The sequence below is a fragment of the Dendropsophus ebraccatus genome, chromosome 6 (genome assembly GCF_027789765.1).
Source record: "Dendropsophus ebraccatus isolate aDenEbr1 chromosome 6, aDenEbr1.pat, whole genome shotgun sequence".
NCBI lineage: Eukaryota > Metazoa > Chordata > Amphibia > Anura > Hylidae > Dendropsophus > Dendropsophus ebraccatus.
Genome location: NC_091459.1, coordinates 109,037,725 through 109,054,718, shown reverse-complemented (window position 1 = coordinate 109,054,718; position 16,994 = coordinate 109,037,725). Strand labels below are relative to the sequence as shown.

The window sequence follows — 16,994 nt, the reverse complement described above, 5'->3', positions numbered from 1 at the left end:
CTAGGCTAATATACTGTGTTTGGCCTTTAGCAAACATGGGGCTGTGCATTATGGCCAAACATCTCCACTTTGGTCTCATCTGTCTGATGGCCTTATAAACCTTCTTAGTCTGGTCGGTAGCAACAACTGCTTCTTAGATCATTTCTGATGTCTCTCCTCCTTTGCATTGTATGAACATATATCGGAATGCTCCAGGCCAGGAATGGATTTGAGAAGAGGAGACATCTCAGTCTTTCCTTTATGACCTTTTCTCTGTTTATAGCCTGTTCCTGGCTTTGGCTTCAATAATCTGCCAGATAATAAAGGTAGGTTCACACTGCGTTTTTGCAATCCGTTTAACAGATCCGTTTATTTTTTAACGGACAAAAAATAGTATCAGCAACGTTTTTGTGTCCGGATCCGTTTTGAATTGATCGGTATTTTTTATAATGGAAGTCAATGGAAAAACGGATGCACACAACTGCATCCGTTTTTGCAATCCATTTTCATCCGTTTAAACGGATGAAAAAAAAAAAAATAGATTGCAAAAACGCAGTGTGAACCCAGCCTAAATCTGTCTGTGTAAAGGCACCCTTAGGATTCATTTACACAGAAAGATTATCTGACAGATTATTCGACAAAGATTTAAAGCCAAAGCAAGAAACAGACTATAAAACAGAGATCAGGTCATAAAGGAAAGCTTTTACCTCTTTTCAAATCCATTCCTGGCTTTGGCTTCAAATCTTTGGCAGATAATTAGTCATATAATCTTTGTGTAAATTAACCCTTAAGCAATCTTTAATTTTCACATACTGCTATTGCATTTTATCCTCGTTTTTGTTAAGTGTTACTGTTCATTTAAAGTTGTATTTATCTAATTTTAAGACCTTCTAAGGACCAGACGTTTTCTTTCTATGTCCTGATACGAAACATTACACTACTTTTTTATGACTGTAAATAAGGAAGGAGGTTCCGAAAGACTCCAGGGTCTTGACTAAGCATGAAACGGCCGGTTGGTTGTTTTTATCCTCATCCTGTTACCTCTGTTTATGGAATAAAAAAGGAATTTATATATAGTCTTGGCAAGTGCCACAATCTTCTGTCTCAGGGGTGTCAAGTTCAAATATACAGTGGGTCAAAATTAAAAACTTAGACAAAAACGTGGTCCAACCTTGATATTTTAAAAAAATTTAAAAAAACACAAAAAAACATGTACAATTGAGTTTTTTTCTTCTTGTCAAACACCTATAACTTTTTCATGCTTAAAGGTGTTATCCAGGCTTACAAAACATGGCTACTTTCTTCCAGAAACAGCAAATGGCATCTAAGTATTCAGGTCCAAAATGTATGATCATGCACTGTCTAGTGGGTCTACGAACCTAGGACCCACTCTTAGGCTACATGCACATGTTCCCTAGCCACAGGTAGGCAAATGGAAGTGCATCCAAAGAGTGTCCGCAATGCACAAACCCACCCTATAGACACGTATCGAATGTGTGAACAGGAGCATTTAAATAAATGGGTCCGTAGTGCTGGCTGTAATTGCAAATCCTCAATTGTCACACGTTCCACTATGGAAAATGTGAATGTAGCTTTAGTCAAACCTGGGATGGGGTGGGAGTAAACACTCCTAGCAGACAAATGGTAATAGGTAGGTAGGTAGGTACAAGGAGCAGCAAAACAGCTGTATTTCAGTCATCTATGTTGGTAAACACTAGTATACACCCCATAGGCCTAAGCGCAAAGCAGCGCAGTGGACTTGGCATCTCCCGGCATCGTGTATCAATGTGATGCCTGGAAAGCCTAAGGGGGGACATTTATTAAGTCCGACGTTTTTTACACCGGACTTAAAAATGTCCCCACATCTCCGGCGCTACGGAGATTTATGTAGAGGCAGACTGTCTCTACATAAATCCCATGCTCTCTGGTGCGCACAGCCGAAAACCTACGCCAGCTGAGGGCTGGAGTAGGTTTTCGGCCTATCTTGAAGTGAAAAAAAAGCTGAATTGCGTGGACTATGAGTCCACGCCCCCCGTTCCGCCCCCTCCACACACCCTCCCCGCCCCCCTGGCGTACCCGCTGAAAAGAGCCGATTTACGAATATTTTATTCGCAAAACGGACGATTTTCGGATAAAATATTCGCAAATCGGCTCTTTCCGCCGAACAAAAAAGATACGCCACATGATACATGTCCCCCTAAGTGTTAAAATCTCTGTGGGACTGTAGTGATAAAGCCGTGCAGCATGATACTGGGAGATGCAGAGTCCACTGCCAGCTTCACACTCTGTAGGGTCCATGGATTACGGAGTGTGAGAATAAGGTCCAATTATTCTAACTGGTTTGTTAGTGTAATGAAAATACTCCGCAGCACTCCAGGTAAGTGACAAACTCGTGAAAAAATGTATTTAATTCAGGAACAATACACAGCAAACAAGGTGAGTAATACACACGACGTTTCAGCGTAGCTTACGCCATTTATAAGTGCACTTGAAATGTGAACAAATTTATTCCATTCAAATTTATTCCGAGTTTGTCACTTACCTGGAGTGCTGCGCAGTATTTTAACTTAGCTGACTGTGGTTCGTGGTCTAGGACCTGTCCGCTGGCATCCACCAACGTTCATATTTTGGTGCTGCTTACATTTACCGATATGGTTTGTTAGTGTAGTTAGGGGTGCACGTCAGGTCTATATAGAGGTTTCATTAGATGGATGAGGTCTGCCGTACTGGTGGACCAGCTCTAGCAAATTATTTGATTTTGTGCAGGCCAAAAATAATTGTCGTTCTATGTAGCTGATTATCATTGTGGACACTGTCATTAAAAAAATTTCTGTAGAAATCAATAGTACAGGCGATTTTAAGGAACTTTGTAATTAGGTTTATTAGACGAAAAATTAATTTTTATCATGAAAAAGCAGATTGAAGCCCTCCCCCCGTCTTCATTGTTATCCTATGGAGAGAGGGAAATGACCCACCAATACAGTACAACAAAGAGTTAATTTAAAGCTACATCACCGGGCTCTCTCCTCTGATCTCACCACTGACCTCTGCTGCTGACATATCTCCTAAGTCTCTCCTCCCCCCTCCCCTCTCCAAAGCATTGTCTGATTGAGATTTCCTCATTCTGAGCAGTGGATGACAGAAAGGAGAGGAGGGGGGGGGGGGGACTGGGAAAAGTATTTTTAAAAATGCAGATAATGGCATATTTTGGCATAATAAACCCAATTACATAGTTTCTAAAAATCGCCTGGACTATTAATTTCTGCAAAAAATTTTTTTAACGACAGTGACTCTTTAAGTGGTGATGGAGTAAGTCTACAGTTTCGCCACTAGGTGTCAGTGCTTTCTATCTGCCTATGTTCTTATATGCACAGCTGAGGAAGGTAATGGGTTAAGGTTGTTGTTGTACCATGTGTTCTGTCCTGACCTATAGGAGGTGCTTTCTCTTCTTCAGCCTATCCCTGCTCTACATACACACTCACCCCCTGTAGGAGGAGTTAGTTAACCCCATGTTGACTATCTGTGGGTAGCGATACAGATAGTCCAGGTGGGTCAGTTGCCACTCAGGACTACGTGACAGGAGCCCACGGGACCCACTACAACCTGGCAGGTCACATATAATTTGGAGAACACTACAAACCGGCCACACACTACAAAGCAGGTACCAACATCACAACTGTGTGCTGGACAAGCACTGGCGTGACAACAGTTACCATCACTGGCCGAGTAGTGCAAAGCCAACCAACACAGGAGTGGTGTTACTGGTTAAGTACCACACAAGCATTGTTGTGAGATATACTACTTTAACCAACAGCTATTTCTCTTAAGTTTTATTGTAAACCAAGACAAACACAACTCCTCCTCCCATCTATACAGTCATGGCCAAAAGTTTTGAGAATTATACAAATATTAATTTTTACAAAGTCTACTGATTCAGTTTTTAAAATGGCAATTTGCATATACTCCAGAATGTTATAAAGAGTGATCAGCTTAACAGCAATTACTTGCAAAGTTAATATTGCCTAGAAAATGAACTTTATCCCCCAAAACACATTTCAACATCATTGCAGCCCTGCCAGCTAACATCGTTTCAGTGATTGCTCCATTAACAGAGGTGCGGGTGTTGATAAGGACAGGGCTGGAGATTAGAGATGAGCGAACCTCGAGCATGCTCGAGTCCATGCGAACCCGAACTTTCGGCATTTGATTAGCGGTCGCTGCTGAAGTTGGATAAAGCCCTAAGGCTATGTGGAAAACATGGATATAGTCATTAGCTGTATCCATGTTTTCCAGACAACCTTAGAGCTTTATCCAAGTCCAGCAGCCCCAGCTAATCAAATGCTGCTCGTTTGGGTTCAGATATACTCGAACCCGGTTGGCTCATCTCTACTGGAGATCTATCTGTCATGATTAAGTAAGAATGAAACTTTAAAAGAAGGCTGGTGCTTGGCATCATTGTTTCTCTTCTGTTAACCATGGTTATCTCTAAAGAAACACGTGCAGTCATCATTGCACTGCACAAAAATGGCCTAACAGGGAAGAGTATCGCAGCTAGAAAGATTGCACCTCAGTCAACAATCTATCGCATCATCAAGAACTTCAAGGAGAGAGGTTCCATTGTTGCTCAAAAGGCTCCAAGAAAGATCAGCAAGTGCCAGGACCGTCTCTTAAAAGTGTTTCAGCTGCGGGATCAGGCTACCAGCAGTGCAGAGCTTGCTCAAGAATGGCAGCAGGCTGGTGTGAGTGCATGTGCACGCACTATGAGGCGGAGACTCTTGGAGCAAGGCCTGGTCTCAAGGAGGGCAGCAAAGAAGCCGCTTCTCTCCAGAAAAAAACATCAGGGACAGACTGACATTCTGCAAAAGGTACAGGGAGTGGACTGCTGAGGACTGGGGTAAAGTCATTTTCTCTGATGAATCCCCTTTCCGATTGTTTGGGACATCTGGAAAACAGCTAATTCGGAGAAGACGAGGTGAGCGATACCACCAGTCTTGTCTCATGCCAACTGTAAAGCATCCTGAAACCATTCATGTGTGGGGTTGCTTCTCAGCCAAGGGAATCAGCTCTCTCACAGTCTTGCCTAAAAACACAGCCATGAATAAAGAATGGTACCAGAATGTCCTCCAAGAGCAACTTCTCCCAACCGTCCAAGAGCAGTTTGGCGATCAACAATGCCTTTTCCAACATGATGGAGCACCTTGCCATAAAGCAAGCAACTAAATGGCTCAGGGAACAAAACAGAGATTTTGGGTCCATGACCTGAAACTCCCCAGATCTTAATCCCATTGAAAACTTGTGGTCAATCAAGAGACGGGTGGACAAACAAAAACCAACAAATTATGACAGAATGCAAGCATTGATTGTGCAAGAATGGACTGCTATCAGTCAGGATTTGGTCCAGAAGTTGATTGAAAGCATGCCAGGGAGAATTGCAGAGGTCCTGAAGAAGGGTCACCACTGCAAATATTGACTTGCTGCATTAACTCATTCTATCTGTCAATATAAGCTTTTGTTACTCATAATATGATTGCAATTATATTTCTGTATGTGATAAAAACATCTGACAAACACACATAAAAACCAGAGGGCAGCAGATCATGTAAAATTATAATATTTGTGTCATTCTCAAAACTTTTGGCCATGACTGTAGACAGAATGTAACTGATCCCTCAAATGAGGTGATATTTAGAGAGGATCTTTACAGTATTAACAAAGCAGAGCGCTTTATTAGCTTGGCAGTCGGCTTATCAGCCGGCTGCCTTGTAAGTCTGTGCCACTCCACTCTGGGAGAAGTTTTCCAGGACTTGATCCAGCTTTTCAAGGCACCCAGAGCAGAGAGGCACTGAGTACAACAGCAGCCAGCTAATAATCTGACTCCAGAACTAACTAAAGGAGAAGTTTGGCGGATTACAAAATCCGGCAGCCGGCAGGGGGGGAAAAAGATTACAAGTTCTAACTTACCTCTGATTGGCTGAGCAGCTGGTCCATCAGCCGCGACAGCCCCCCCCCTTTCAATTACATCATCACAACTCGGGGGAGTTCTCAGTTGATGGTTTGAGAACCTTGGATGTTCTTGCACATCTAGTTTACATTTATTATCCGGGACCCAGTGTAAATTGGGATGGAACAATCTGTTTTGTCCCTGTAATCCTCTGTATGCAGATCACAGATTATAGTGATCGAATACTTTTTGGGCATTAGCTCACTATTAGCAGTGATGTATACACATAGGATTACTGGGGTGACACAGATCATATTCTTCTGCATGCTGCTCTTTTCAAGGTCACTGATCTGCTTGAAGTCAAAAGGTACCTGTCCGAATGTGGTATTAAGCAAAGGGCTCACTCACTGAGGGCGTATTTAGTGTTTACTGTGACAGTGAGCTGATGACTTCTTTAAAGGGAGTTATTCAGGAAACATTGCTGCTTTACTGCAAAAACAGCACCACCCTTGTCCTCAGGCGGTGTGTGGTATGACATCTCTGCCTCATCCACTTCAAGGCGACTGATCTGCAAAACCATATTCAAACTGTGGACAAGAGTGGAAGAAGGCAGCCATATTTTTCTAATCTTCTATCTACCCCTGTAATGGTAGAGGGATATGTAGACATTAAAGCTAGGACTTTAGCATACCTCCCAAGTGTCCCTCTTTTGGGCACTTTCTGACCCACATAACTCTGATCCTCTTTGTTCTATAACAGGCCACCTTTTTGACCTACTTAATAGATTTGCATGGATAAACTTTCGACATTGCCACATTTGGTTCCTCTGTATTAAACTCTCATTAGCTGCAATCTGTTATATTCTGATCATGATCATATTCTGATCTAATCATGTAATAAAACAAATTTAAAAAGTATTTAAGTATATAGAAATGCATGTGCAAGTGGAACAGTCACACAATGAACCATAGATGTCCCTTTTTGCCCATTTAAAAAGTTGGGAATCAAAAAGATTTAGTGGTCACATAGTGGTTGGGGACCCACCATGTAAGTAGGGGCTCAGGGATGCTGCCCCCATCACATTGTTGTGCAGACTTCATTGACCACAGATTGTTCCCGATACAGTATTTTAAAAGGTATTATGTTGACCTTTAAAACTTAACATGTCCAGAAAATCTGTCCTGGTTAAGTCTGATCCTTAGAGGCCCTGGACCCCAACTCACCAGACTTGGAGTCTGCAGCTAACATCTTGGGGTCATATACCATAGGATAATTTAAAGGGTCTTGCGGAGTCCATGCTTTGATGGGTCAAAGCTATTTTGAAAGTTGATCAGTGTATAAATTTCAGTATAATTACAAGCACATTATACAGTTCCCTAAACTCTGCTTCTTGGAGCTACTGCCTCTGCTTAAAGGAGTTATCCAGCAAAAATCTTTTTCTTTTAAATCAACTGGTTTCAAAAAGTTATATATATTTGTAATTTACTTTAAAAATCTCAAGTCTTCTCAAACTTATCAGCTGCTGTATGTCAAACAGGAAATATTTTCTTTTCAGTCTGACAGTGCTCTCTGCTGACATCTCTGGCCGGGACAGGAACTGTCCAGAGCAGGAGAGGTTTTTTATGAGGATTTGCTGCTGCTCTGGACAGTTCCTGTCTCAGCCAGAGACGTCAGCAGAGAACAGTGTCAGGCTGAAAAGAATACACCACTTTCTGCATGACATACAACAGCTGATAAGTACTGGAAGACTTGAGATTCTTAAACAGAAGTAAATTACAAATCTATATAACTTTCTTAAACCAGTTGACTTGAAAAGAAAAAGACTTCCGCTGGATAACCCCTTTATTCTTTATAACACTCTATATCTATCCAACTATAATCTGCATATATGAAAGCAAGTGCATAAAGCAAACACACACGTGTAAAGAAAGATATCTTGTTGCACATACAGATAAATAAATACATGCTATTGTTGAGCTTTCATTTCTGAAATTTTATTCAGTAGAGGTTCTTCTCCAACCAGTAGTTTACAAAAGGAAAAAAAAAAATGAACAAACATGAACTGATGAGAAAATAAAAGTTTTCAATTAAAATAAACATTTCCACAACTTCTCAAGGTTAAAAGACAGAGCTAGACTTCACAGCGAGGTGAAAATAAGCCTTGCAAAAAAGCAATGTGGGAAAATAAATCGCTCTCAGTCCCAGGAACTGGCAGTGCCCATGCCATGATCCCAGCGCAGAGGACAATCGGGTCCACACTGGCTCTGCCTATGGGAGGGCATCAGGAGCTTTCTACTAACCCTTTAAGTGACACAAAGCTAAAATGGAAACATTACAAAACAAATGGAAACATTGTGTGTAATGCCATATTGGTCTAAATAAAAAAATACCCTGTTCACACGAATAAGAAAGTGATTGTTCTGATGCTTAAGTTTGCTTTACATTATACAAATAAGAAAACAGTATGTGGACCATGCAGACATATGAGTCTATGTTCTACACCTGGTCCGAACACCAGCTGCTCCAGCATCTCACCATAAGCTTCTCTGCCACATGCTGGTCCTTGTAGTTCAGCAGCTGGAGAGCTAGGTAACCTACACATTATTCATAGGACTAGCAGACGGATGTCTGGTTACAGTTCCCAGCAAGAGGAAAATACCAGAACAGTAATTCAATTATAATGTTAGTCACATGTTGCCTTATATACCTTCTGAATGGGGAATAAAAAATAAATAAATTTTGAAGCATAAAACTACAGAAAAAAAATCTTAACAAACATTTAAAGTTTTACACTGAGCAAAAGCCAAAAATACTATCAGTTATCCAACCCCACCGATCCCCAGCCCAGATCCCCTCACAATCTGTGTCTCAGACATACAACAGAGACTGTCTCTTGTAGCGAGAAGGAAAAGGCAACAAGGTGTGGAAACGTCATAAGTTTTTGGAAGCGACAGTGCCCAGTTAAATCAACCAATGACTACAGGTGCCTATACACATTAGATGAGAAGATCAAAACTTAAGATTTCACCCAAAAGAATCTTAAATCTTGCCCAATAATCATCTGTAAAGAAGGTATGTAAGAAAGTATTTGCCAATAAGCCAGATGAAAGTCGGGAGACTCAGCCAATATTTGTTTGAAGTGTATGGGTACTTAATCCTATCTAACGTGTATAGCCACCTTAAAACCTAGATAGTACACTGCAAGCTGCCAGTCAGAATGCACTCATGATCTCTCCAGTGGGGACCATGTAAACTGAATTTTGGAGCTGGGTTGGACTGCAAATGTACTGTTATCCTTTGTACAGAGTAGCACTGTAACAAATTGCAACATTTATCCGACATTCAGTAAAAGCGGATGTTCAGGATTACTGAAGGACAATTTAAGAAGAATGATTGTCACTTCCTATTGCTTATTGGAAAATAAAATAATCTGGCTGTACATACAGTATGGCTGCACATGTCAGGAAATTAGGAAATAATGGTTTGTAGGCCTGAAATTGAAGTTGTCTTAAAGTGTTACTGTAGTAATAACTTTTAAAACCTAAATCAACAGTAGATGTGATATAAAGAAAGTTTGTAATTTACGTTTATTATTTTTTTTAGTCATCATGGAAAACACGGCGCTTCCTGTGTTCTAACTTTTTCCTCAAAGAGTCTAAGCAAAGAAAGTCCATTGTATCCCAGGCCATCTAAGCGCTTGCAGAGAAGGCAGTCATGTGATTGATGGACACGTCGAGCCGTGACTTTCTTCATGGGAGACATTTACGAAGCCAGGGAGAAGGTGCAGCTAATTTCTGGTAAGTTCAGCTTTGTTTTAAAGCATGACAACAAAAAAAAATAAAAATAAATGTATATTGAAGACTTGCTTTATATCACATCTACTGATGATTTAGATTTTCAATTATGACAGTGACACTTTAAAAAGGCAACCTACAGTCTTAAATAAAGAAAAAAGAAAAAAAATATATATCTGCCATTTTGTGCCTACAGCTTCTTGTACATGTATGCGTTACTGTAGTTCTAGACTACAAAGAAACTCTGAACAGTCCAATACTGTAGTCATGTCTCTCCTTCCTCTGCCTCCCTTATTCTGTAACCTACAGATAGTTGTGGCGGGGTCAGATAAAAGGGGGTGACAACTACAGAATCACACTAAATTGGGGTCAGCAAAGGTCTTTTTATACGGCCCGATATAGATCAGTGTATACACACAAATGATTGCCGATCAGTGCTCACATGCAGTGCCTTTGAAAAGCACAATAAATTGTGTGGACATTAAAGAATCGGCCTATGTAAAAAGTCCTTAACCATGGAGACAAGTAAGCAAGCTGCAAACAGAAAAGTCACAATTTATTTTAAAAGATATTGTCACACCATTGTGGGACCAAATGGATAATGTTCCTCCTGGAGATAAGCGTCATAAAGACATGTGGAGACTTCATGTTCTGCTGGGAATTTAGGGAAGGATATGCAAAGCAGCTCTCCGAAATCACCTTTGGAGGTAGCATTCCCCTCAAGTCAGTATTTGACTCTGATAAGAAGCCTTAGGACATGACTGGGAATTAAAGATGAGTGCAACTTGAGAATGCTCAAGTCTAATCGTTCGATCTTAGAATACCGGTGGTTGGATGCAGCCCCAGGGAGGCTGGGAAAACAAGGATACAGCCTGTCTGTAACCCTGTTTTCCCCAACTCCCTAGGGCTGCATCCTAATTCTTAAGCTTCCTGTATTCTAATGCCAAACAATCGCACTCGAGCATGCTCTACTGGGAACGCAAGCCAAACCAGAAAACTCTCCAGAAGGAGAGTCTTACCAATTTGTAGACAACAAACCAGAGTCTGGTGTTATTGCCCCTCATTACTACAGAGCAGGGTGCAGGCTGGCTGCAGAGGCCCGTCATCATTGGACCAAAGGGATAATGTTTCTCCTAGAGCAGTGTTTCTGAACTCCAGTCCTCATGGCCCACCATGTCATGTTTTGAGGATTTCCCATACAAAAGAACACCCGATGCACTGAGTATAATTATATCACCTGTGAAATACTTTAAAAAAAACCCTCAAATGGCTCTGTTAATGGGCCATGAGCCCTAGAGAAAGACACATAGAAATATATGGACAAGGGCTATAACCCCAAGACCGTTGTCTACAGATGTGTAAACTCTCCTTCTGGAGAATACGGGATAAGCATGACAGCAGGACAAATTTTATAAATGGGGGTCCTGAAGCTCCTGTTGAAATGGTGTAGTGGCCATGTGTGTGCCTACCGCCACTCCACTGTCTATAGGGGCTGCTGGAGATCGCCAAGCTCTATACTCCACTACCTTCAGCAGCTCCCATAAACAATAAATGCAGTAGTGGTGCATGTGCATGACCACAGCGCTATGTTAAGATGCCTCGAGATCCTGGAGAGTCTTTATACTCTGATCCCCTCCATCATCATAAATAGTGATGAGTGAAACTATAGTAAGTGTAGTCTTGCGAAAAACTGAACACTCAACATTTGACTTTCATTGGCTGGAGTAGATGCAACCCTAGGGCTGCATCCATATTCTTCAGCCTCTGGGAGTCAGATGCAGAGTGTTCAGCGTTTTGTGAAAGGGCACTTACCGTAGTTTTGCTCATCTCTAAATATAAACATATCCACTATCCTGAGGTGGGAAAAATCCTTTAAGTGGTTTAACTTGCAAAAATGAAAAAAAAAAAAAAAAAGACATCCTTTCATATATGGGTCTGCTCTTCTTCAGTATGGTTACAGACCGAACACATTATTTAATGTGACTTTTTGTCCTATGTCCACATTCTTTTTGTATTAGCACATAGAAACATGCATCATACAGTGCCACTCTTTAGAACAAACCAAATATCTGGTCCTAATTTTTTGTTGTGTGGGAACAGATTAAAGCCCTAATCTGCATGTAAAGGTTTCCACCAAAACAGTGCAACACTTGGTGGTCCTAGAAAATCTGCAGAGGGACCTGTGGTCCAGGAAGAGAAAGAAAAAAGAAAAAAAGCTTAATCCCTCTATACCGAGATAAGGCAGAGTAAAGCAGTACCTGTTTTTCATAATACTGACACAAGCAAACCTCAAATATTTTCCACAATGAAAGCAAGACTTAAAAATAAATATATACAGAAAGATTATAAATCATCTTTGGTCTTCTAAACATTAAAAAAAACAAAAAAAAACACTTCTTTCCCCAATGATTTTTTTTTTTTTTTTTATCATTAACAAAATTACAGCATTGATCATGGAACTGATCGTAACGAAGAAAACAACTTGATACATTATGCATCTTATATTAAAAAAAACAACAAAAAAAAAACACCACATGTAATCCGGCCACAGCAGATTACTAAAGTGCTCAGAGTGGTAAGGAAAGTGGCTGCCCTGCGTAAGCCATTCCTATTGTAAAGACAATGGGTGCAGTATCAGATTAACTAAAAATTCTGGGATGTTTATAAAAAAAAAGGGGGGGGGGGGGTGTTTATAAAATATGCCTGCCAAGCCAAACATGAATGCTCTGTGCTATAATGCGATGCATGTGTCATACATGCCACCTGCGCTTTAGGCAGTATTTGCTAGGGGCATCCCTTTTCCCTAGAGCGGCTTCTTGTGGCTATGGCACTTAGTGGCTATCATGAAGGAGACATCAGGGATATAAACCTTCCATGCAAGCTCTGCATATTCTGAACTGCCTTTATACTACTAAACCGTGTCTGCAATACTAATTAGCATTAAGACATTAGGCGGATCATATTTGCGATGGCCCATGGCCCATCTAGTGTTCATTCCCGGGCATTCTGAATGGAAAGAGAATGTAAGTGTATGCATTGCAGTACATGGCGCCCACTGTATTGACCTTACCAAGTCACCGAGATTACCACCACAAGGACATACTGCGTTTAACGTAATGTCAAGCAATGCGCTAAACTGAGTCCTTACATTACAGCAGCCTTTTACAAGGACGGTGCATACATTAAATGGTCATATCCCTTTTTGACCCACTAAAAAAAATAAAAAATAAAAATCAGCTTGCTTTCATTTGTTTAAACACATCTCCACCACACATGTAGTCAATATGGACTACCCCAAACAAGTTACAGCGGCTCGACGCGTCCTTTGAAGTTACCCAAATTGGTAAAATAAGGCTAGTTTGTCAAGATGGTGGTGGGCAACATGGCCCCTTATATATTATATATATATATATATATTATATATATATATATTATATATATATATATTATATATATATATATTATATATATATATATTATATATATATATATATATATATATATATATATATATATATATATATATATATATATATATATATATATATATATATATAATATATATATATATATATATATATATATATATATATATATATATATATTATAAGGACCAGGTTAACCTGTAAGGTCATATGGTGGTACAGAGAGAAATTTGCACCATTGGGCTTGTACTGTTTTAGTGGGTCTATTCCTAATGTCTTCATTAAAAAAAAATAAAAATAAAAACAAAATATGAAAGACAAACTAAACCAAACAAAAATACAAAACGATAAAAACAATGTGTACCGTCTAAAGGCCCTGATCTGCTTAGCTCTGGGATAGTTGGTGAAGTCTAGTGTGGTTTCTTTATGGGCTCCTACTCTATTACTCTTCTTAAACTGGCCTTGCACTTCATCCAGCGACTACGTGTGCCCCAAGGTTTACACTTAACCTTGTAGGATGGCACAATGCCCAGCACACTGGACGGATATCCCATTGTCCTTAGAGTGGTGTATCCTTACACAGCTAGGTCACCGCAGCCAGGACAAGGATACAGGATTGAAACCTTGGGTGTGACCCTCAGGGAATGTGACTGAGAAATAAGAGGCAGTATCTGTACTAAGCAAAAGTACTGCCTGCAGTAAGAAGGTCATCCCGTGTATCATCATCATCATCAATCCCTGGCTGCTGAAGATACTGGCACCTCATTGCTCTTTCCTACTCTCAACCAAGACATCCAAACGTCATTGAAAGTTTTCCTATAATGAAAATTTGAGAGGTTCCAGCCAAGTGGTTACAAATCTCCAGCCCCAATTATGACTGTGAATTGTCTTCTGGCAATATTTTCTTTCAGTTCTAGATGCCCACGTTCTTGTGGGTGCTATGAGCCTTTTCCCACAATTGGATTCTCTCTGTAAGGCAAAACAGAAAAGGATTTACAGGACACCATGCCCAGATGGAAAGGCGATATGAGCTCCCTGCTAGAAAACAAGTTAAAGTAATAATGTTCTTAATGATTCAAATTTCTGGATATCAGTAGCCAGGTAATGCCTGAGAATGTCGCACTGACCTAGACTAGGAGCCATGTATACTATGAGGATAACACTACTGATAACAGTCTCCTTTCCCACAATACTCACTATGGAAGTTGGCTGCAATAGGGCCTGCTGGGTGCACAGGCATTTTTGGGATATTTTAGGTTGTGTTTGGGTTATCACATTGTGTGCTAACATACTGCTTTGTCTTAGGCAGAATATAAGTTGGTGGCTCACATCGCTAGTTGTTTGATATTATACTAGTAGCTCAGAGATCACACCAAACAGAGTAATTCAGGTCAGCAGCACAGAGCTTCTCCCGAAACCGTGAACATAAATTTACATGCACAGTGCTCTTTTATTGCTACTAATCTTCTCTATAAAATATTCAATAAAGAGTACCGATCACTGAAAATAACTTTTGAAATGTCAGACATGTCAAAGGTTATTGATCCCACCAGGTCCCAGCAAAGACCCGCTGGGATCAGGAGTTATGGCCAGGAAAAGGACGCAGTAAATTACTTGCCGGCCATCTGGGTAGTCTCGTAATGGAAATACGGCTTGGGGGGGGGGGGGGGGGGTAATGGCACGGCTGCCGTGGTCTCTCCCTGGCTGTATCTCCCAATCTGCTGCCACCTCTGTTCATGTCAGGAACTGTCCAGAGCAGCAGCAAATCCCCATAGAAAACGTCTTCTGCTCTCCAGACTGGAAAGAATACGTCACTTCCTGCCACTTCCTATTTTTTTTTTTAATAGAGGTAAATTACAAATCTTTGGCACAAGTGGATCTAAAAATTTTTTTTTATGAACTACCCCTTTTAAATTTCTCCTCACTGTTACAGCCAATACCAACATAAATAGAATACTCACTGGCTGCCGTATTTTGCATTGGTAGAACCTTTCTTGTGTTTCTCGTGAGGTTCATTCAACTTCTCAACAATGGCTTTAATCTGCTGGAGGGTCTTGAAGGTTTCCACAGAATCATCTATAGTGAAGTGGTAATCACTGTGCTCCTGTGGGCCCTGATACACAGCCATGGTCGCACAGGCCTCTGGAAAGAAAGGTAAAGCTCATCAGTACAAATGGCTATTAATGCTTAACAAAAGAGGTCTCCCTCCTCTCTTTATTTTATGTTATCTAAAGGGGTCACCAGCAACAACCCCTTTCAATATATTCCCCAATCCCGTTGATCAGCAGGACTTGAGCCTACCAGTATGGGAGCTGACTGTACAGTCCAGCGGTCGGTTCTGGCTTACACTGTAGAGTCCAGATCAGGGACACCTCTCCCATGATGTCTATATGCCCTATGAGGCCATATGGATAAGGGGCCTATTCCACGGAGCGATAAATCGGCCCAATTCGCCTGTCTTACCTGACAGACCGCTCAGCCAACCCCTGGCCAGGACTGCAGTGGCCAGTGATTGGCTGAGTGGTCTGTCAGCTCAGACAGGGCGCACCGAAGCTGCTGCTGCGCGCAGGACAAGACCTGCAGCCTCGATACGTAAAGTATGATGTTTAAACAAGGGCTGCAAGGACATCGGTAACAATGTCCCTGCAGCCCTCGCTAAATAGTTATCGGGCCGTGGAATAGGCCCAGTAAACGAGCGCCAATCTAGCAGATCGGCGCTCGTTTACATTGTTGATCGGGCCCCCATTGGCCCGTGTAATAGTACCCTAAGGCTTGTTCTCATGCCCTGTTAAAGTACTCCAGACAATTTTCTTTTTCTTTCAAATCAACTGATTTTAGAAAGTTATACAGATTTGTAAAAGTCTTCCAGTAAATATCAGCTGCTGTATGTCATACAGGAAGTGGTGTATTGTTTCCAGTCTGACAAAGTGCTCTCTCCTGCCACCTCTGTCCATACCAGGAACTGTCCAGCGCAATAGCAAATCCTTATAGAAAACTTCTCTTGCCCTGTATAGTTCCTGTCACGGACACAGGTGGCAGCAGGGAGCACCATGTCTTATGGGAAAGAATACACCACTTCCTGCAGGACATCAGCAGCTGGTAAGAACTGGAAGACTGGACATTTTTAAAATAGAAGTAAGGTACAAATCTTTATGAAACTTTCTGACACCAATCAATAGGTTAGATGGATCTATATGGATAGATTCTAATTGGACAGGGAACAGGAAGTGTGCTTTATTTAGAAGCTACGCTGCCCCATTAATGGTGAAAGTTACATTTACTGAATATGTTAATGAGACAGTCTGGTGCACTGGGAGCAGTCCTGTAACCATCACTGCACTGCTCTGCCTGCAGGGGTCATTATAAATATAAATAAAGAGGTAAGCTGCAGGAGTCAGCAAGCAAAGCGTTACAGATCACCCCAAGTACACTGAACCGCCTCATTTACATATTCAGAAAAAATGTGTGTACAAAAATTCTAAGCACTTTTCAAACTATTCCAACTTTATAAAATTCTGTCAGAAATCCCAGCATGTAGGAATTGCAAGAAAGAAAAAAAGGGACTCTACAGCCACCACATGTGGTGAGTGGTGAGTTTTGAACAGAGAGGGACCCCCTGAGACAGCATCCAAATTCTGCAGCCACAGGGAGTCAAATGCTGAGCATTCGGGCTTGGAGAACGTTGTGGAACCCAAACAGTTCAGCCTCTTCGTTCAACACAACATGGCTAGTACAGGTGAAGCAGAATAAAACCTTATGCTTCACATCTATATGTCACAGGTACAATAACTACAACACTGGAGGATGTACCGACCAGGTACATCCTCTTTATCCTGACACGGATAGAATGGCGCC

General features: G+C 41.1%; 1 protein-coding gene across 2 annotated transcripts in view; it reads right to left on the bottom strand.

The window, feature by feature from the left end:
• Nucleotides 1-13,331: 13,331 nt before the first annotated feature.
• The window catches only part of RASA2 (RAS p21 protein activator 2), a 70,186-nt gene continuing 66,523 nt past the window's right edge, over nt 13,332-16,994 (bottom strand). For both annotated transcript variants that reach the window (XM_069973934.1, XM_069973935.1), the window contains 2 exons: nt 15,101-15,281; nt 13,332-14,108 (listed from right to left, as the gene is read on the bottom strand). In XM_069973934.1, the coding sequence (XP_069830035.1) occupies nt 14,078-14,108; nt 15,101-15,281 (212 nt within the window). In that variant the 3' untranslated portion in view covers nt 13,332-14,077. The remainder of the gene's footprint in view (nt 14,109-15,100; nt 15,282-16,994) is intronic.